The following is a 22,515-nucleotide window of genomic DNA, read 5'->3' on the forward strand; positions in this document are numbered from 1 at the left end:
GAGAACAATGATGGTAGTTCACGGTGTATTTTTGACAGTTCACGTTTTCCCGAACTCTTTTTTGAGCGTGCAATGAGAGGAAGGGGGAGGAATTGGTGATGCATTTTGAACTGGGCCACTGTAGACCGGATATACCTCTGCATCTATGCCAGTTCATGCGGGATAGTATAGGTGTGTTTATTTTATAGGAGAAAAACTTGCTGTTCGGTTTGCAGACTTCCTATGTATGTGTCAGGCGCAAGAAAAGGCGTGCTATAATGACGGAAGAATAGGGTGGAGGGCGAGAATAACTCCGAAAAGCACGTGGTTTATTTTCGCTGTTTCAATTTCAATTTGTACATTTGGCATGTAAGCTTCAAAACCTTATAACAACAAAATTCCATAGGCTAGAATTGCCAGGAACTCGACAATTAATGAACTGTGTAATTTCATCTAAATTAGGTTATCTAGGTATTGGCAAGGAATCCGAATCGCTTTAGACGTAATCTTCATATCTTGTCAGAATCATTGAGAATTTTAATTTTGCTCCCTTTTCAATATCCGAATTAATTTGAAAATGCTAATCGATCGCCATCAGAATGTTGGTAATTCTACATGAGATCCACACCATAATCCACTCATACTGGACAAGGCATATCAAACTCCAAATGAATTGTGGTCATCCAACAATTCAGTTCCATTTATCCGAATGACCAATCTATTTCGCACCTTATTGACGCAATTTGACGTAAATCCCATAGCACTCAGCTCTCTAGCCCGACTCGAGGTCCTTCGAGCGAATGTGGGGTAAAAGTTACGACTTTCGTCGTCGGCGCCACCATCCCACATCGTCCCCAGACCCGAGCAAACTTCAAACTCCACTCGGTCCGGTATCAACCCAGCGATGGCAATAACTCAAGCACTTTTCCCAGCTGGCCGAGGACGACGGTCGCCTTTCCGTTGTAACTCTTGTATTAAGTTGTCACGATGAATGACGCGCTCGGGGTCTTCTCTCATTGCAATTGACTTTTGCCGCTACATACATGTTCAGAGATTTCTGCCTTTGTGTGGCATCTCGAGTTGAGTCTCAACCCGACTAGTGAATTACAATAGAATCATAATCGATTTTGTTACAAACTGTGATATAATTTTTGCTGGTCAAAAGTTTAAAAAAAATAACAAATTCTTCTCTACATTAAACGAGATTCTTACATATATGTCATGTGTTATAATTTGAACAATATCATTATTAATATTTATCGAAAACTTATTCATATAGACTCAAGTCAAAAAAGTATACAAACTTACTTTATCGATCCTACGTGTTTCGCAGACGAAATTCTACACGTTTCGCTCTGAATCAACTCGACTTTTCACTTTTAGAATGTTTAATTTTCGGATTTACAAAACGACGAAAGTAAGATTTTCAACTTTCGCAACCTAACCACTACTTTCGCCGCCCCGCTGTATGGAGAGACAAAGTGACTTAACCACGAATCAAAACAAAACACTACTTGAGTCGATTTTACACTTGTAGAAAAACGTCGCAAGTAACTGAATAAAACGGCTTATCATTTTGTCATAAAAATTCTTGTGTGAAATAATAGGAACTCCATAGCTTTTGAACGCGAGCTCATTGTAAGCGAAATTTAAGCAATGTACACGTCGAAAAAATGTTAAAAAGGTGATTCATTTTAAAACAGTTTTAGAAGAAAGGTTGTGATTCTTCTGAATTAATTTTCTCAAGACCTTATGGAAGTTACTTACGTCGATTTGAAAAAGTAATCGAGATTTATAATTTACCATCTCCGACATTTTCGTATAGACTGATTAAGCATGAGATTTGATGACTGTACAATTCGTATTTGCTACACGAAATAGTAAGGAACCAACAGACGGAGCTTGGGAGTAGCTTATTATTTTCAGTGTAGAATTTAAGAATTAAAAAATATTATATAAGTCAATAACAGTGCCGGCCACGTCCTTACGATCATCGAAAAAGGGAAAGAGTGAAAGTGTGACATCCATTGTTAGTACAGACCGAGTATACCTCTGCATCTTCTTGAATGTCACGGAAAAGAGTTTATCCAAGTTGGAGTGGTTCTAACAAAATCGAAACAAGATTTGTAATTTGTAACCAATTTCATCATATTTGTGATACAATTTTGTTGTAATCCACTAATCGGGAAGAGCGCACTCATTCGCCAGGATAAGGGTTCGGACGACTCGGTCAATATATCATCGCACTGCATTACCCTGAGACTGCACTTCGGGCGGGTAGACGACCTTATTTTCAGTCAATTAAGCAAATCATAAGCCCTCGTTCTCTCTGGTACAATGTGCAGCAACAGCACACAATGCCAGGTCTTGTTTCGATCCGGTCAAAGCTGGCATGTCAATACGGGTCATTCAAAGTATATTGAGCAGTAACCCAAATGGGTACCGTAAACTGGGGGACAATTGATCACTGAAGAGAATTTGACTGGTTGGAAACCGAATTACAATTCCTAATGATGATTTCAAACAATAGTTCACATAAAATTGTCCTAACTTTTCAAAAGTATAATCAATACTGTTGACAAACTGGTACTAAAAATATGCTAAACTGAGATGTAAATTGTGAGTATTATGTGGAGTTAACTTATGTAGGTCATTCTTCATTCGTCTTTGAAAAGATACATACTAAGAACTATGAAATTAGCGATATGAAAACCTTTCCTGTGCTGGAAAACTTAAAATTGCCTAGCTGTAGGCATTGTTCATTTTCACATTTAAATAGTACAGTTCTAAACCTTTTTTTCAGCGTCGGAAAATTCAAATTTAGTGGATTAAGTTTTTTTATTCTTAAACATGTTTGGTAATATAGTGGCCAACTTCACCCCAGATTGTCAATTTCAATTTGTTTGATGATGTTTTATCAAAAATCAATTTCTTTGGCCGGAAGAGATCAGCGTAGTACTGATTTATTCGAAATAAGTTTGACCCTATCTGGAATCCTTAGGATAATATAATAAAATGATCTTCAAAACTGATCAATTTGCCCCCGGTTCACGGTACTCGGGGTTGGGATGCTGCCGTAGAACTGAGAGAAAGTGGCAATTGATGATGGTTTGGTCTCACAGTGCGTGCAATTGCGTTCCTCCATGGAGGGGGAAGGAATATGTGGTGGATGTCGATGACGTCGTTTTTATGGGACACAATCAGACATCATCATACGTCTTTGTGTGTGGCACTCTCGAGTGACTGGATGTATCGTAGGCTACGGATTCAAACGAGGAAACCAATAGCAACGACAATGGGAATCGGCTTAATTGGGACGAGTAGTTACAAGATGATTAGGTTTGATTGATTGAATGGTATGCGAATGCAGTAACCACAGAGTGCTCTTTTCATTGGAGAAATTGATGACGAGTGGAATAGGAACAAAACAGCTTTCCATGAGGCGGAGAATCATACAAAAACCCTGACTCTATATTGACAAATAAACCAACCACAACTATTGTGGATAACCAATCACACTGATATGATTAAAATACATTCATAAAGCTAATCACTGATGGAATACTAAAATGTTGAAAGTCTTTGATTACTAAAAATAGTATCATTACAAAACAAAAGTATCATTATATTTCGGAGGGGTTCTAAACATACGTTCTGGAGAATTCTAAACAGAAATTCAGAGTGTTTTACAAACGGAAATGCTGAAGAGGTTTCGAACGGAAATCCAGAAGAAATCTCTATCTTATATGTGGTAGCTGTTCAGAAATCTTGAGAGGATTTCGACTGGAATTATTAAGGAAAGCATTCCAAACGTAATCTGAATATTATTTGCAATCCTGAAAAAAATGAACGAAAATTATGAAGGGACGCCAAACGCAAATCCTGGAAGAATTGTGAACGGAAAGGCTCAAGGAATTTCGAATGGAAATACTGAAAGTATTCCAAGCGGAGATGTTGGAGGGACTCAAAAAAAAAAATCAAAACGAAAAAGATGAAGACTACAAAGGAATTCTGACCAAAAAACCTGAAGAGGATTCGAATAAAAATCCTGTGAAGATCTCGAATGCTGAAGAATGAATGAAGAAGAATTTCGAGCAGAAATTTTGAAACATTTTAAGCAAAAATCCTTGCATGATTTCGTCTGGAAATCCTGATGGACTTCGACCTAAAATCCTGTAGGGCCTTGGTCAACAATCCTAGTGAACTTTGATAAAACCAAAACAGTGGATTTCGACTAAACATACTACAGTATTCCAACCAGAACTCGTAGAGAATTTTAACCAGAGCTTCCCCTACTCGTATAATAGTCGCACGTTCTATTTTTTTTTATAAATGGGACTTTAATGCTAATATGGGTAGTGAATTCCCTTGACCAGGAGTTCAGAATGATTTTTATCAGAAATCTTGAAGGATTCAAATTATGAATACTGAACAAAATTAGACGAAAATCCTAAAGGATTCCGAACAAAAATTCCAGAGGATTCCTACAAGAGATTCTGAAAAATGTCGACTGCAAAACCGAAAATCGAAAAAAATGCATTTTTACCGGAATTTCTCGAGGGTTTTGCCCAGAAACCCTGGAGAATTCTAACGAAGAAACCCTGAAGTATTTCTTACATAAATTATGCTGGATCCGACCAGAAAATAGGAAGAATTTTGACGGAAAAATTTAAGCATTTTGACCGCAAATCCTCTAAGGTTTTAACCAGAAATCCAGGAGAGTTTCGACTATAAATCATCGAGGATTTTTACCAAGAATGTTTGTTTTGCTGTATGTTTTGCTCAGAAATCCTGAGGAAGTCCGACCAACATTCTAGAAGGTGTATGACCAGAAATCCTGAAAAATTTTGACCGGAGATCGTGGATGATTTCAACCAGCAATCTTGGAGTACCATTTTGATTCATGGTCACTAAAGGAACATGGACACACCGTCTTGACTGGTTCCCTTTGTACGCGCTCTCGATACAAACCAAGTGAATTTTACTTGTTGTTCGCGGTCGAAAAGTGCGTGAATCGGTAATAGAGAACAGCCAAATAGTGAAAGATTAATGAAAATCAGTGCAAAACAGCCAAAAACGGTGAAAAGGTGTGAGCACCACGTTTTGCGAATGGCAAAATAAATCACCATCAGTTTGAAAATGCAAATATTGTAAATTTTATATTTTTAAAACAAGTACCTACTGCCACCCATAGCTCGTGACTATATACTACATTTTCTTTTTTGAAAGAATTAAGCATGTTTAAAAAATGTTTTAAGTGATTTTTGATTTAGATGATATGGGGTAACATTGATCACCTATGTAAACAACGTTCGGTTATATTGAAAAAGTCGTTACTTACTTAAATCATGACCCCTGAAACCGAATATGAAGGCTTACACGCTTACAAGTCATTTACTTTTTGAGTTATTTCAAAATTATAAACACCTCGAACCATGGAATACGCCTAAAGGTAGGCAATTTCTTAGGGAAATTGTATATTATTTACTGAAATTCGTTAATGTTGCCTAATTGAGCATACTTATGAAAGTTTTGACAACGTTATCGTCTTCAGCGATGCCATTTTTAGTAAGAAATGCATTTTCCTTGTTCATATCGTTTGCAGAACTTATGTGAGACATGAATCTTCGGTAGTGTCATCCTTATCCATTGAAATCGTTGTTTCGAAAAGTTGACAAATTTACGCATAAGGTAAACGCAATTGGCTTGTTTAGTGAATAAAAATTCACAGATTTTTGTAGCTTAATCGAAAGAGCACATTTTTCTAAGTATAACACGATTTTATTGCACTTCAATATCTTAATGTTGATATTATAAATTGTTAAACAAGATTTCAATCCGTTGACTCAATGACATTTCAATTTACATAATGACAGCTCGTCACGAAGTAAAATTTGCCGATAGGTGATTCAAAAGTGATTTCCATACTAATTTCAAACGTGTTTTAAAAATAGTTCCAGGTCACGGAAAATTGTAAAATTTTGGATTCTAGTTCAATTTTCAACGTAGATTCAGAATATGTAAAAAACTGGATACCCTTAAACAAGCCAATTTTCGCAAAAATTTTCATTTTCATTAGCTCATGAATATGAGAAAGAGAAGCACTATTCTTGATTTGGAAATGTTCCATCAATAAATGATAATACGAAATTTTCACGAGATGAGTCATTCCGATCAATGTTACCCCGCTGATCAATGATACCCTGGATTACGGTAAGTGCGTGATCTCTTGCATCAACCTGAATCACATGGAGGAAGAAGATATTTTGCAAGAGATGTTCAGTGAGAAAGTTAACCGTGTACGTCGGATCACTCGTAACGAAAAGGGAAAAATAGTGAACACACCGGCGTTGAACCTTTTTTTTTAAGAAAAGACACCTACACGTTAATTCTTCCAGTGGATGATTATGTCCTTTGAAGGAAGCACCACACCAGACAACGGACTTAGCATGATAATACGTTCCTGACAAAAGGTTTGCTGGGTCGAAGCGGGAATCGAACCCCTCCTTGACTCGATGCGGCGAAATGCTTTGTAACACTAACCTTAACTTTTGTAAGACCACGTATCCACAATATCTGAAAGTAAGATTGCTGCGTGTTCCTACCCGTCCCTATTTTCCAAACCAAATGCTCTGCTATGGCTGTTTCAACCATGGACATACTCGTGTTCGTTGCCCTGGACCGCAGCGTCTCCGATAGCCCCACTCTTGAACGACGTTTGGAATACAACGATGACCCTCGCACGCACACGGACAATGAGACTTTTCAGTTTGGAAGCAGGAAAAGTGCAGCATATTTCTACGCAAGTATGGCAGGCTGAAGAAATCATTCGGGACGTCATACCCCAACCCGTTGATGACGAGTTCACCTCCGTAGCCGATAGAACTACACGACTCTGAAAATACACCAAAACCCATATACAATCTACATCAACAACCGAATAATCGAAACCAACAACGAGAACATCGACAAAGTCTTTCCCCAGTGCCAGCTGTTGCTGGTGTTTCTGGAAGTAAACGTGTACCGTGATGCATCATTACCCGGACACTTAAGTAACGCCGAAAGTTCAAACGCTGTTTTGAACATGTTTCTATCACATCTAGTATAAGTTTTATTGTTTTCCACACAGGTATACTTCAAAACATTGTATCATGAATAACAATTGTAGTAAAATATACATTTATAACATGTAAATCGTTAATTTAATGAAGCATGTCGTGTTCTTAAATCCGGACACATGCATCAAAATGCCGGACGCTTTTGAATCGAAATCCGGACAGATGCGTTTTGCGTTGAAAATATACATGAAAAACAATAAACACTGTACTCTAACGGTAAATCTCCAATATAATAAAATTACAAGCATAAATATACTAATCAATACAGGAAAGGTCAAAACTTTGAATAAAATTACAATTGTTTCACCTGCACTCCTTGTCGACAACCTGCATTTGATGTTCACAGAAAAGATCCTCAATATTAACATTTTTCTTGCGTAAACCCGTTCTCCGCCGACAAATTACATTCTTAGTTTTATAATTATACAGTTTCACATCAATTCAAATCAAAACATTTCCAAACATACTAAATATTTGGTTTTTTACGATATGTTCGGGTTCACGATCACTTGCCTACAAATCCGGACAGCGTTAAAGGCATCCTGTTTTCTCACTACAAATGATTATTTGCACAAATAGTACTCTCTCTTTGCTGCACACACTTGAAAACTATTATTCCACACACTTCACAGATACGCAAAGCACTAAAATTGTATAATTTTGTAACTTCATTTTAACTCGAAAGTGGCAGACGTTCTGGCCAAAAAATTCACTATGAGATTTGGTTATCTGGAGGAATGACGCTCAACTTGTGTCGCCTATTTGTTTTTATTTTTAATATTTCGTTACAAAGGATTACTAGATCAAATAATGAATTAACGTGACCAGACATATTTAAAGCTACGAATAAAAATTTTAAACCTATATTTGATATTTGATTTTATATTAAATTTAATATTTACAATCAGAGTGTCCGGATTTTGGTACCGTCCGGATTTTGATTCACCACGGTAGTACTTTCGGCAATGGCTGGCACTGTGGGACAAGACGTCCCACAGGTAAGTTGCCATACTTTTCAACCCACACGTTTGAGATACTTTCAGGTTACTTCGCATCACTTCCGTCCCCCGGAGAAGGTCCTTCTGGGATTGGACGAGTAAACATTACACAACGCTTTTCCCCAGTGTCGGCTGTTGTCGGTATTGGTAGAACAAGTGTAATGGTTTCGACAGCGGCAGGCACTGTGGAGCAAAACGTCCCACAGGCAAGTCCCATTTTCGAGCAAGTACCAACAAAAGTTACTGCGGACCTCTTTCCTCCTACAGCTGACATTTCCACGTGAAGAACATCAACCTCATTGTCGCGTAGTTGGTCTTCACGCTTCACCCTTGGTTGATAGCTCTCGGTGACCAACCTAAACACAATGTATCGCCTGAGGGGATGGTGCGGGTGATGGCTGATGGGTGACTGAAGCTGACGGCTTGGTGGCTCAGTATCGTGGAATAGGACGGATGGGATACCAATTCCAGTGTTCTGAAGATCCTGGTGATCCGGTGATTTCTGAATTTGGTAGACCTTCTAACTTGCACCACAAAACACGCGCGGCTGGACGGAAACACAAATTCTATTAACAAAATTTATTGCCTAACACTACACACATATTGCCTCAAAACTAACAAATTAAAAATCACGGTACTCCGACCGACCCGGCTACTTTGCCCTTCAATGGAACATTCATGGTTTTAGGGCCAACATTTGTGAATTAAAACTCCTCATCGCCGACCTCGAACCTTGTGTGGTAGCACTCCAAGAGGCTAAAGTCGGTAGGCACGTCATCTATCTTAACTTAATCGGCAAGCAGTACACGCTGTAGCAAGCATCGAACACCGCCTTCTACTACCAACATGGAGTAGGCCTAGCTATTGGGAAAGGCATACCCTTCGAGCGTGTACAGATCAACACCATTTTACACCTTGTCGCTGCATGCATCTTTGCACCTATCCAGATGACCGTGGTTTCGGTGTATATACCTCCGAGTGCAGCTCAATGTCAGACCACATTGAGATATCTGTTTGAGTATCTAGACGGTCCAGTTCTTTATTGGAGACTTCAACGCGCACCATCTCGCGAGGGGGTCTCCCCAGTTGAATGCGTTTGGCCGATATATTGCCGAAACAAATGGTTATTCTAAACGACGGCTCCCCCACTCGTATCGACCAGACAACGGGTTACACCTCAGCAATCGACGTGCCCAGCTGTTCTGAGAGTCTGGTGCTAAGATTCATCTGGCGGACTTTGTTGGACACGCACAACAGCTATCACTTTCCGATAACGGTGTCCATTCCCGGATGGTCCAATCATCGAACGACACCGCAGAAATGGCTGTAAGACCAAGCCAAATGGCCATTGTACGAACGTCTCATAGCGGAATACATTCGCCCAGATGTCGAGTGGGACGTAGAGGCCATGACGGCGAAGATAATAGCAGCAGCAAAGAAATCCATTCCACGGACTAGAGTACGTATTGGACTGAAATCGGTACCTTGGTGGTGCCCTGAAGTGAAGGCAGCAATTCGTCGGCGACGAAAGTGTTTGCGATCCCTTCGACGTCTTCAGCAACGCGATCCAAACCAACCCGAAGCATTGGTTAGCTTCCAGGAAGCAAAAGCAGCGGCGAAAAAAGCGGTCATTCAAACAAAGCAGCGATCGTGGCGAATGTAGCACCCAACAGCACGACGACCGAACTATGGAGTATGGTTAATAAGTTACGCGGCAACCGACAACAGCGACCGATGGTACTCAAGAAGACGAACGGATTTACAGACAACACAGAAGAAGCAGCGGAAGAACTGGCGAAGTATTACAGTGAGAGATCTGCGACTTCAAGCTACCCTCCATCGTTCCATGAATTTTTCACCTAACACCGGCGATGTGTTAGGCCGAACTAGCCGAACTTCTGTGGGCTCTCGGCAAAGGGCAAGGCGCCTCAACAGGTGCTGATTCTGTCTGTGAAGATGCGTTGAGGTCTTCATTATAATCTGGCGAAGTGGCGAGTTCCCCGTCCATACCACAGAGCAAACTCATGGAGAAACATGGTTGCCAACTACTAGTTCTCCATACTAAATGGCGTTCTACCCCATCTATTTGGTCATTTTGAACCACCCCCATTTTTCAACCAACTTTTCTACACGATTTAAACCCATTAAAAAACTCAAAATTGGAAAATGTTTTCATGATGGTAGCTAGCAAATATTGTAAAGTAACTGTTAAGACTTCGAATGGCGTTAAAATGTGGATTTCATTAGGAGAAAACGACACAAATCCTTAAAGTGGCATATTGTGACCATTTGACCCTACTTCAACGTTTGGTCACGGAGCTAGAGTCGAGTGGGCGGCTCGACAAACGGCAACACGCCTTTCGAGCGGGACGTAGCCCTGATACATACTTTGCCGAGCTGGTCCAGCCGTCGAATGCTTTCAGATACATCAAATTTCATCATTTTTTTTAAAGTTCTAAGCTCTTGAATTTAGGCAAAATGTCGCCCATCTCAATCAATTTGCCTATCCCCTGTGCTGTACCAAAGTGTTCCTAATAGTGTTAAACAGGTAATGTTCTACATGGGATGTGAAGCCAAAGTAAAAAGATGATATGAAAAATTTTTTAAATAGCTTTATAGAACGTATAAATTTAGCACTTTATTCGAAATTGGTGCAGAGAAATACAAAGTGGGACAGATATGCATAGAAATTCAACAGTGGGACAAATTGACTTGGTATGTTTTTCATAGAGTCTTCGAACAAAGAATAATTGTTTGCTAATAATATAGGTTAAAATAGATTATTTGGCTACAAAAAGTCAAAAACGTCGAAAAGTAGCATGGGACAATTATGCGGCTTGAGGACAATTCGTCGAATAACATTTGGTCGCCAGGTCGAATGACATTTGGTTGAAAGTACATTTGGTTTAAAGGACATTTGGTTAGTTGAACGGAAACTTAGTTGGTAGCTGATTACCAAATGGTTTATTGAAAGATCATTTGGTAAAATTGATTGTTTTCAAAATTTTGCAAAAATGATAAGATAACGTATTCTTTTGAATAATCTGTTCAATAACCGTTGTTGAATAAAAAAATGGGACATTTTATGTAGTCTTATTTTTAAATTTATACATCTTTTTACTTGAAACTTGAGGTTATGCCAAATCTAATATTTCGATGGTTATTCAAAAGAACTTTTTAAAAGGAGTTTTTTTTTTTGTACATTTGCTAAAATATTAAGCTCTAGTGAATTTATTATTCGTTGAAAATATCATGATTCTTTGAAAATTGTTTAACAAATTATTTTATTACTCAACGATGTGAACATAGTGTTTCTATTATTTATTATTTTTTTGAATTCGTTATTTGTTCTTCGAATTCTATGTATCGGGTAAGGGAAGACGAGTTGACTGAGGCGACAAAAGTTAAAAAATGTAGCAGGAAACGTCAAAACGCAAGGTTGATCAATACATTAGGAGAGCGTTCATCAAATTGAATAACAAAATTTTGCTAATCACATACATATTGTTGGTAAAATGGCTGATACTTTTTCAATGATTCAATCACACTTGTATTAACGACAAAACGCTGATCTCGACGATAGTGAAACTAAACGTAAAACTTTGTTTTCATACTATTTATACGATGCCCACCAGTGCGTTCACAGATGCGTGCATAAAATGAATACGCAAAGCGGTTCTATTTTAGCTATTCTTTCATTTCTGCTCCGATCGTTGATATCAAGGTTGGTAGAGTACGACCCTGTTTCCGCACCGGTAGTTGCTATTCTTGCTTCTTGTTTATCATTATTGACAGCTACAGTGTTTGCACGACTTAACGTGAAGTGTTTGTTCCGCTTTGTTTGGACATTTAGACAAAAAATAGGGTGCAGAACCACTTTGGCATGGGGGGTTTTTCTCGGCCGAATCATCTGAAACTTTGCAATTAGAAGCGCCTCCGTACGATGCATATTTTGACCAAATATAAGCTATGTAGCTTACAAAAACCCCTCTGCCAAAATGAATCAAATGTGCCAAGAATAGGATCTGGCTCCACCAGGAATTTCACCGGAATTTTCTTCAGAAATTCATCCGGCGATTTTTTCAAAAAAAAATCTTCCAGGGATGTCCCAAGAACTCCTCTTAAGGTTTCCCCTCCGGAGCCGAGGATTTCCTCCATGGAGTTCCACCAAAAAATCCTCCGAGATTTGTTTTTCAAGAACTCTTCCGGGAATTTTTTTGGAGCTCCACCGGGAATTCCTTCGGATTTTCTTCATAATTCGTCCTGATTTTTTTAGAAATATCTCAAGAATTTTCCAGAGTTCCTCAAGTACAGGCTAGACTTCTTCTGAGGATTCCTCTAAAAACTATTCCGGATTTCCATCGGCAATTCTTCTGGATATCACCCAGCAATTCCTCGGAAATTCATCCAGCGATTCATTTGGATTTCTAGATAGTTCCTCCGAAGTTTCCTTCCAACTGTGGGAATTTGAACTTTCTTCTTAGTTTCTCCAGGAATTTCTTCGGAGTTCGTCAAGCAATTACTCCGGTGTTTCTCTAGAAACGCTTCCGGAGTTTCTCCAGGAATTGCTTCGTAGTTACTCCAGGATTTCCTTTGGAGATTTTCTAGGGTTATGTCCAAAATTCCTATAGTAATTTCTTTAGAGTTCCTTCGGAGCTTCACCGGTGATTCCTCCTGAGTTGCTCCAGAAATTCCTCTGGAGTTCTTTCAGCAATTCTTTTGGATTTTATCCAGCATATGCATCGAAGTTTCTTCAAAGCTTCAGGAAGAACTCCAGAGAAATTTCTTAAGGAACGCCGGAAGCATTTTTAGAGCACCTACAGAGGAATTCATGGGGGAAACCCGGAAAATTCCTTGAGGAATACCAGAAAGAACTACGCAACAATTCCAAAGGAGCTAAGAAGGAAATCCAAGTAGCTCAGGAGGAATGAACGGTGAAGCACCGAAGAAATACCCAGAGAACTTTAAAGGAATTCCTGTAGAAACTCTGGACAAAATCCTACAGAATCTGCAAAAGAAAATCGTAGAAAAACTATGGAGGAACTCCGGATGTGTTTCTGGAGGAACTCTGGAGGTGTTTCTAGAGAAACTCCGGGGTAATTGCTTGACGAACTCTAGAGATATTCCTGAAGAAACTAAGAAGGAAATTCGAAAGAATTCCTGGTGGAGCTCCAAAAGAATTCCCGGAGGAATTCTTGGAGAATATCTGCGAAGGAAATCCCCGGATTATTTCTTGGAGGAAATTCTCGGAAAAGTTCTTGGAAGAAATCCCCGGGGGCATGTCTGAAGAAAATCCTCTAAGAAAATCCTGGAAAATATTTTCGGAAACAAATCCTGTTGCAAATTTTCCACGAACTACCAGGAGAAAATTTCCAGAAAAATTCTCTGAAAAAAATCCCTGAAAGAATTTCTGAAGAAAATCCCCGGAGAAATTTTTCTATGATTTTTTTGGGTGAAGTTCTGGACGAAATCCCCTGAGGGATTGCTATTGAAAATCCCCTTGGTAATTCCTAGAGCAAATCGCTAGGGAAGTTTCTCGAGGAAATGCTCAGGGGAATTCTTGGACCAATCTCCGAAGGTGCTTCTGGAGGACATTCTCGAAGCAATTCCTGGAGGAAAGCACAAAAGAATTTTTGGACGAAATCCCCGTAGGAATTGTTATTAGAAGTCCCTTGGGGAATTCCTGGAGCAAATTCTCACTTCCTTGATGAAATCCCCGGAGAAATTTCTTGTTGCAAATCCCCGAAGGAATTGCTATTGGAGATCTCCTGAAGAATTTTTGAAGAAAATCCCCGGAGGAGTTCTTGAGGGAATTCTCCGGAAGAAATCCCTGGAGCATATCGTCAAAGAAGTTTCTGGAGGAATTCCTGGACGAAATCCCTGGAGGAGGAATTTCTGGACGAAATTCCCAGAAGAATTCCTGGAGGATATCTCATAAAAAGTTTCGAAAAGAAAAATTTCTCTAAAAAAATCCCAGAAAAATTTTTTGAAGAAAATCCTTAGATGAATTTCTCAATGAATTCTGGACGAAATCCCAAGAGAAAATCCTGGACGAAATCTCCGGAGGAATTGCTATTGGAAATTCCCTGAGGAATTCCTGGCGAAAATTCTCAGAGGAGTTCTTGGGGATATTGCCAGAGTAATCCTTGAAATCCCCGGAGGTATTCCTGGAGAAAATCCCCGGAGAAATTCCTGGTTGAAATCCCAAGAGAAATTCCTAATTCAAATCACAAGAGAAATTCCTGAAGGAAATCTCCGGAAAACTTCTCTGAAAAAATAATACCCGACAGATTTTTTGAAGAAAATCCTGGACGAAATCCCTGGAGGAATTGCTATAGCAATCCCCTGTTGAATTCCTGGAAAAAATCTCCAAGGAGGTCTAGGATAGAGATGGTCGGGTCTCGGGTTTTCAAACCCGAAAACCGACCCGAACCCGAACCCGACGGGTTCGGGTCGGGTTCGGGTTTGAAAATTTGAAATTTTTCGGGTTCGGGTTCGGGTCGGGTTTCGAGGCTACAAAACTATCGGGTACGGGTCGGGTTCGGGCTTACAAAAAGTCGGGTTTGAGTCGGGTTTAGGTCGGGTTTGGTGAGAATTGTGAACAGAGTAACAACCTAAAAGCTTCCCTATGCATCAGAAACGATGAATTTACCATCTTTTCAAACTCGGGTTTTATTCGGGTTTTTCTTACAAAAAAAATTCGGGTTTCGGGTCGGGTTCGGGTTTACACAGCAAAAATTTTTCGGGTTCGGGTCGGGTCCGGGTTTGCTTTTCAATTATTGTCTCGGGTTCGGGTCGGGTCCGGGTTTGAAGAAATAAAATAAGTCGGGTACGGGTCGGGTTCGGGTTTGAAAAATGTGAAACCCGACCATCTCTAGTCTAGGAATACCCCCAGAGAGAATCCTTGAAATTCTCGGAGAAATTCCTGGAGTGAATTCCCTGAGGAATTCTTGGGGGAAATCTCCAGAGAAATTCTATGAAAAAATCTTCGGAGGAATTTCTGGAGAAAATCGTAGTAGGAATTCCTGGACGAAATCCCCAGAAGAATTTCTGGAGATTCTTGTGAAAATACCCGGAGCAATTCCTGGTAAAAATCTCCGAAAGAATTTCTAGACTAAATGCCCCGAAAAATTGCTGAACGAAATCCACAGAGTAATAGCTATTGAAAATCCCCTGGGAAATTCCTGGAGAAAACTCGCGGAGGGGTTCCTGGGGAAATCGCCGAAGGAATCCTCGAAACCCCTGGAGAAATTGTAGAAAAAAATCCAGGAGAGAACTCTCTAATGTATCCCTGAGTAAATGTTGGGGGATATCCCTGGAGGATTCCTTGAAATCCCCGGAGGAATTCCTGGAGGACATTTCTGGAAAAATTCCTGCTGCAAATCCACAGCTGGTTTAAATTCTCTGAAAAAATCCCCGAAATAATTTCTGGAGAAAATCCAAACAAGAATTTCTTTATGAATTTCTGGACGAAATCCTCAGAAAAAATCCTGGATGAAGAGGAATGGGAAATGATATTGGAAATCCCATGAGAAATTTCTGAAGAAAATACCGAAGGAGTTCATTTGGAGAAATCATCAGGGAAATTCTTGAAAAGAATGTCCCGATGTAATTTCTGGGCGGCTCTACCGGCAATTCATTTCGACGGAACTCCTCCGAAAATGTCTTTGAGATTTTATTTGGATTTTCGAGATAGTTCCTCCAATAATTTAATCGGAGTTTCTCCAGGAATGCTCCAGTAATTCCTAGGAAATCCTCCGAAGCTCCATTAGGAACCCTTCTGGAGTTATTCCGAGAACTCCCCTAGATATCCTGCAGAGTTTCTCCAATACATCCTCAAAAGTTCCTCCGGGCAATTCTCACAAGTTTATCCTTGTAGTGATTCAGAGCTCCACCTCCACCATTCCTCTGGATTTCTCCAGGAATTCGTTACATTAAATCCCTCCGGAGTTCCTTAAGATTTCCTTTATGGAGTTACTCTAGAAGATGAAGTTCATCTGAAGCTGAGAAAACAATAATTTTAAATAAATGTTGGTCTTGATTTCTATCGGATACACAATATTAAATATTAAAAGGTTTGAATATATTAAAAAAATATCCTCATAACAAAACATGCGCATCTTGCAAAACGAACGTCACTTTGCTTTGAAGAATAGCAACGGTTGGATCGGTTGGATAGCGTTGCCAAATATACAACCGCACTGTTAACCGACAGGGTAGGTTGCTGTTTCCCATACGTGTTTAGCAACGACCGGTGCAGTGTCGCGTTATGATGGTCGTTAGCAATTTGTGTTTATTCACGCTGCGGTGGGCATCGTCTTAGAATCGACCCCTATCCTTTCACGGAATGTCAGTTTGACCACATATCCTATGCTTTCTGTTGCGAGATCGCAGCAGGCTGTGGCGCGAATTGGCTGCTTTTGTTTTTTTTTTCTGTCACGTTTTTCATCGTTCCGCGATTTTCGGCTCCATGATTCGGCTGGTACAGTTTGTGTTTTGCATTTTCTTAAACTTTACCGCGAATCTTAGAATATTGTGACCGTTTTTCTGCTATTTGAAGTTCACAGACAATCAATGACATTCCATCCAAATTGAATTTGGTTTAGTTTTACGTTTAAAGTGTTTCGTGCTAAAAAGTGAAAATTGCATGCTTGTGCAGCTCGTGAAAACAGTGACATGATGAGAAGTTGAGAAGCATGTTGAGCATACGGCACAAAGGCAAAATGTAGCTTATGGATTAAGGAACAGATGCGGGTTTAGTTTTATAGTAACAGATAATGAAAAATAAAGAAGAGACTGTGTAACTAACAATGCAGGCTGAACGAGAAGCAAGAAAACTGGGTGAGAACTTTCCTTTTAATTCTTTGTGGGTTATTATATTGTATTGTCATTGCATGTCTAAATGATGGGGTGGGATGAATTATAAAAATCAAATTTTTATTCCATTCCAGAGAGCGAGTAAAGGCGCTTAAGCCTTGGCTTTAGAGTCAGGACATACGGAAGAAAAACCTGTGTCCCATCCCAGGAAAAGGAGACCGGACAACAATGAAGTGTGCACCAAAATTCTTAGCAACGCCACATCCAACGATTTTACTTATCCCTTCAAATGAAACGGTTGGTACGGTTGTCCCCGTTTCCTCCTTTGTAAAATTGAAAAAAAATGCGTCTATCATGTTATTCATACGTAGATTATTCATAGCCGTGAGTTTTTCAATTATCTTCAAACCCAAAGTCTGCACAATTATGCGTATAACGGCAGTGGAAAGATCGCTTCCAAATATCGACGAGCACAACCTCATAGCCTCCTTGGATATGGCGACACGGAATATTGCGTAACATAAAGTCATGACGGATACGTGGTCGAATGATCAACATTCTGAAAAGTTTCCTCTCGGAGCGATCGATTCAGGTGACCGTAGGAGGGCATTTGTCCCCCCAACATCAACTTGAGACGGGATGCCGCAGGGTTCCGTGTTATCCGTCACATTTTTCCTCGTCGCGATGCAACTTCCAAATAATACCGGCTGGAATAAAAGTCCTTTTGTATGCCGACGACATCCTTCTCGTTGTGCGTGAGCTGAAAAACGAAAGGTTGCAACGTAAACTTCAGGCCGCCGTGAGGGCGGTTGATAAGTGGGCAAAGAGTGTGGGTTTCGGTATATCTGCGACGAAGTTTCTATTGTTTCTATTGCTCCGAGAGCCAGCTAAAGAAATCACCATTGATCGATCCGTCGTCCCGAAGATAAACCGTCTGAGAATCCTGCGCATAACTTTGGATCGGACGCTTACCTTCAATACGGGTTAAATAATATTGACGCAGTTTTAGACGTAGTCTGATCGGAAATCTAGAAGGATTTTGACCAGAAATCCAAGAGGGTTTAGTTCACGAGTTTTGGAAGATTTTGATCAGAAAAGGTTTTCAAGAAAAGATCTTGTAAGGTTTCAACCAAAAATTTCGGAAGGTTTTCAAACAGATTTAATAGAGGATTCCTTCCAGAAATATCAAAGGAAATAGGCTAATCCTGGGGTATTTTATCTAGAAAAGTCAAAATCAAATTTCAACCGGAAATCTAGAAGCATTTTGTACATACATTTTGCTGGATTTTTCCAAAATTCTGGAGTACTTTGGTCAGAAATTCTAATGCATTCAAAACAAAAAAAAAAGAAAAATGATCGATGATTCCGAGCAGAAATCCGGGAATATTTCCATCAACAAAAGATTTTGTTTAAAAATCTTGAAAGTTTTCGGCTATAAATGCTGGAAGATTTTCCAGAAGTCCATGGGCATTTCGTATACAAATCCTAAAGAATTTTCCTCAAAATTCCTGATAGATTTCGACTACAAATTTTCGAAAAAATCCTGTTTTTTTCCCAAAAGACCTGAAATTTTCCAATTAGAAATTCTTGAGGCTTGCCACCGGAAATCTTGTAGAATTTCAATCAAAAATCCTGGAGATTATCATCCAGAAATCTTAGAAGGATATCTACCAGAATTCCTACATGATTCTGGTCAGACATGATGGAAAATTAAACAGGAAATTCTGGAATATTTCAATGATATTGATTTTGAAGTTGTAGGAGAAATCCTGAATCTATTGAAAAATTCTGATGGTTTTCAACAAAAATGTTTAGAAAATTCTTAATTGAAGTCCTGGAAGTGAAATCCTGTCTGTTTCCATTTGGAATTCATCATCATTGGATTTTTAATGGCGTATTTCTTTGATTCTCATACCCTTGTACAAAAATTTCAGGTTGTCACAGTTCGTCAGCTTTGAGTCACTAAATTACGTTCCAACCCATATCTTCAACTTACCGGAAATTCCCCGCTGATGCTTCGACCGCCGGTTGGACGACGGACTCAGCATACTCTCGCGTCGATTCGAACTGAGAAAGATGTTCAAACTCGACGGCACATTTGAAGTCGATTGGGACTGTGCCGACTGATTAGACACCGAATTACGCGCACTTCCGGGTCCCGACGACGGAAACTCACTCCACACTGCGTCCACCATCGAATCGATGCTGGACGATCGCGGAATGCGCTTGCTGTCCTTGTCACGCCTGTTGGAGAAAATGGTTAGTTCTGTAGTCCTGAATGTTCATAGAAAAGTGGGATAGGAACTTACCTCTCCCAGGACAATCGCCGCGACGAGTCATCGTTGGCCTGGTGTTGAAGAAGTCCACTTCCAAGTCCACTCACTCCCGGAGACGTCGGAGTTTTCGTTGTTTGATTGATGATCCGGGCTAGTCGATAGATGGCATTGTTGGTACTATTGCTAATAAGCTGAGCGGACGCGGACGACCCGTAAGCCGTCACGTCACTTCCCCGTTTGATACTACTGCTGCTAAAATTAGTGCTACTGTTACCACTACCTATTAGGCTGCTATTACCGGTATTGTAGTTGCTACTGTAGGCAGACGACGGCCCCGTATTGGCCACGTTCTGAAGGTTCACGAAGTTGAAGTTATTCAGACCAAGCGATTTGGAGGTCGGAATTTGGTAGGCGGTCGGGGACGTTATGCTTATCACAACCGATCCATCGCCGCTGGAACGTTTTTCGTCGAAGTCGTAGATGTGCGGTTCTGCGGGGGCTACCGAGGGAGCTCCACCACTAGGGGTGAATAGACTTCCGCCGGAAGACTTGCGCCGGTAGTCAAAGGACGTGTCATCCGTAGTCAGCAGGATCTTAGGACTGTTCCCGCTGACTGGGGTGGTGCTGGAAGCGGCCATCTTCGCTTCGTAGAGGAAGTTGTCTATGGAGTACAGAAAGGCAGAGATTGTGAAAGCTGTAGATTGAGGTTATGTCGGTGGAACTTACTGGAGGAGGTCTTGAAGGCCTCCAGCGGCTGCGGTTGCTGCTGAAGTCGACCGACGAAGGCATTGGTACCGGGAAAGTTGAACAGAGGAAGAGTGAGAGAGCGGGATAGGCGGGCTTTCTTTTCCAAGGGGCGGGCACCATAGAGGAGACGGGTACCGGCGTTCGGTTCGTTGATGTTTTGGAGGGTTCTGCAAGGAATAGAGGAAAAACAAAATGATGAGCTTATGTTAGAAGTCCATAAGAGATTCAGCTCTATTCATAAAAATCTTGTTCACTCGAGAATCGAAAAATTTAGTCCAAGGCAGCAACGGAGGTTAACCAATTTACATTTCTGTCGCACTTCCCTGTGAAGTGGCAATGAAAGGAAGTCCAATGGTGGACTGGTAAGGAAATTGGATTTAGCTCAAGCTCTTGCTGCCGAATAACAAGCAATCCATGGGGGTATTGAGGATAAGCCCCTTTTTTTAGAAGAGAAAATACTGCACTGTTCATTTGATTATTTTGCTAAAATTGTTGGAATTTTGCAACCCCATAAAGAACCCATGACCTTCTGCTTATGAAGCAGAAGTGGTAGTCGTTAGACCACCAACCCCGTCGTAGAAATTATCGAAGCTTCCAACCGCTTCCACAAACCATTCCGAAATCCCTAGCTCCACCAGTGGCTTGTAAAGCTCGTCCCCGAATGGTAAATTTCTGCTGCTGCTGCTGTTGTTGCTATCGTTGGAATTGATTCAAAATTCAATTTTGCTGCTCGGCTGACACTGTCATCATAACGAAACCAGGCCAAGAAAACTCTCCGGAGAGAAACGCATCCCCAGCCATTCCGGGCTTCAATCGACTCTTGGAAAATCTTTGGCCCGGAAAACTAGTTTTCGATGTAGTTATAAATATTTATGACGTTTGGATGGATCTGAATCTGGTGCCATATGGGATGGCCTTGTTCATCAAACGGAGGCAGGTTGAAACGATTTGCAGTTCACACAGTCTGCCCTTCTGGTCGTGAGTCAACACAAATCCTTAGCCTCACGCATCGGTAGTCTCGCCGTAGAGCAGTTAATCGATACCCAAACAAGTAACAAGTTGTTCAAGATGCGATGATATAGCATCATAAACAAACAATTCATGAAAAACAAAGGTTTCTGACATATTTTTTGTGTGGATTAAATCCATCGGTGACTGAAGCCAGACAAAGGGCCACTTGTCGAGCTTTCAGGAATAGTTTCCTTAGTATTTGCATTAGTACAGTCAGGATTCCTAAGATGCGGTAAGAATGCTACAATTATATATGTATCCTACAACTGATATGTTTATCATAGTTAACAATCGACTCACTTTAGATAGTACCTTTTACATCGTTGAAAAATCTCTAGAAGCGAGATAGAGCTTCTTCCTGAAACTTGATAATGCTTCTTCCAGAAGCTCTGAAAGCTGTTCCTTCTCCAAGAAGCTCTATAAACTTTTTTGACGAGGGATCATCCAAAAACTCGAAAATTTAATTACAAGAGCTATAGTGTAGCTTGGAAGAGCCTTTCCCGAAGCTTAAAAAGTATTTTTTTTATAATCTCGTTCTAAGTTTTTTCAGAAGTTTTGTAAATCTTCCCTCAGAAGCTCGGAAAATGTCTCGTTGATATCTCCAAACTTTTCGGAAAACTTCTCTCTGAAGCTCGAAAAAGTTTCTTTCAAAAGCTCGCAAAAGTATCTTAGCGAGCTTCTGGGAACTTTTTCAAACTTCTAGAATGAACGTTTCCGAGCTTTTGGTGAAATCTTTCTCGAACTTTAGGGAGAAACTTTTCCGAGGTGAAGCTTTTGGGATGGCCATTTCCGGCTTCTAGGATAAAAGTTTTCAAGAATGTCGTTTATTTTAGTTGGAAAAGGTTTTTCTCTCAATTTCGGAGGCTACAAGAATGTTCTCTCAAATGATCGAAAAAGTATCTAACAGAAGCTCGAAACAGATTCTTTCTAGGAGAAGTTTTCCAAGCTTCTAGAAGAAGCTTTTCCATGCTTCTAGTAGAAGCTTTTCAAAACATCTAGCAATAGCTTTCCCAAGCTTCTAGGATGAGTTTTTCCAAGCTTCAAAGAAAGCTTTACTAAGCTTTTTGGTGGAAGCTTTTCCAATCTTATAGGGGAAGGTATTCCAATCTTCTATGAAAAGCTTTTCCAAGCTTCTTTGGGAAGATTTTCCAAGCTTCTATTGGAAATTTTTACAATCTTCAAAGGAAATTTTTACAAGCTAGAGGAAGCTTTCCCAAGCTTCTAAGGGAAACATTTCCAATCTTCTATGGGAAGCTTATTCAAGTTTCTATGGGAAGCTTTTCCAAACTTCCATGGGAAGCATTTTCAAGCTTTTATGAGAAGATTTTCCAAGCTTATAGATGAAGCTTCTTTAAGCATAAAGGATAAGCTTTCCGAAGCTTCAAGGAGAAGCTTTTCAAAACTTCTAGTCAAAACTTTCCCAAGCTTCTTAGAAAAGCTTCTCTATGCTTCTGAGAGAAGCTCCTCCAAGTTTCTTAGCAAGCTTTTTCGAGCTTCTAGGAGAAACATTTCCAAGTTTCTTGAAGAAACTTTTCCAACTTCTTAGAGAAGCTTTTCCTAGCTTCTTGG

At 40.2% G+C, this 22,515-nt stretch overlaps 1 protein-coding gene across 1 annotated transcript in view; it reads right to left on the reverse strand.

The window, feature by feature from the left end:
* The window catches only part of LOC5576566, a 680,673-nt gene that overhangs the window by 407,488 nt on the left and 250,670 nt on the right, over positions 1-22,515 (reverse strand). The window contains exons 3-5 of the mRNA XM_021837955.1: positions 19,915-20,102; positions 19,222-19,849; positions 18,909-19,156 (exon numbers count right to left, since the gene is read on the reverse strand). Of these exons, the coding sequence (XP_021693647.1) occupies positions 18,909-19,156; positions 19,222-19,849; positions 19,915-20,102 (1,064 nt within the window). The remainder of the gene's footprint in view (positions 1-18,908; positions 19,157-19,221; positions 19,850-19,914; positions 20,103-22,515) is intronic.

Source organism: Aedes aegypti, chromosome 1, assembly GCF_002204515.2.
Source record: "Aedes aegypti strain LVP_AGWG chromosome 1, AaegL5.0 Primary Assembly, whole genome shotgun sequence".
Taxonomy (NCBI): domain Eukaryota; kingdom Metazoa; phylum Arthropoda; class Insecta; order Diptera; family Culicidae; genus Aedes; species Aedes aegypti.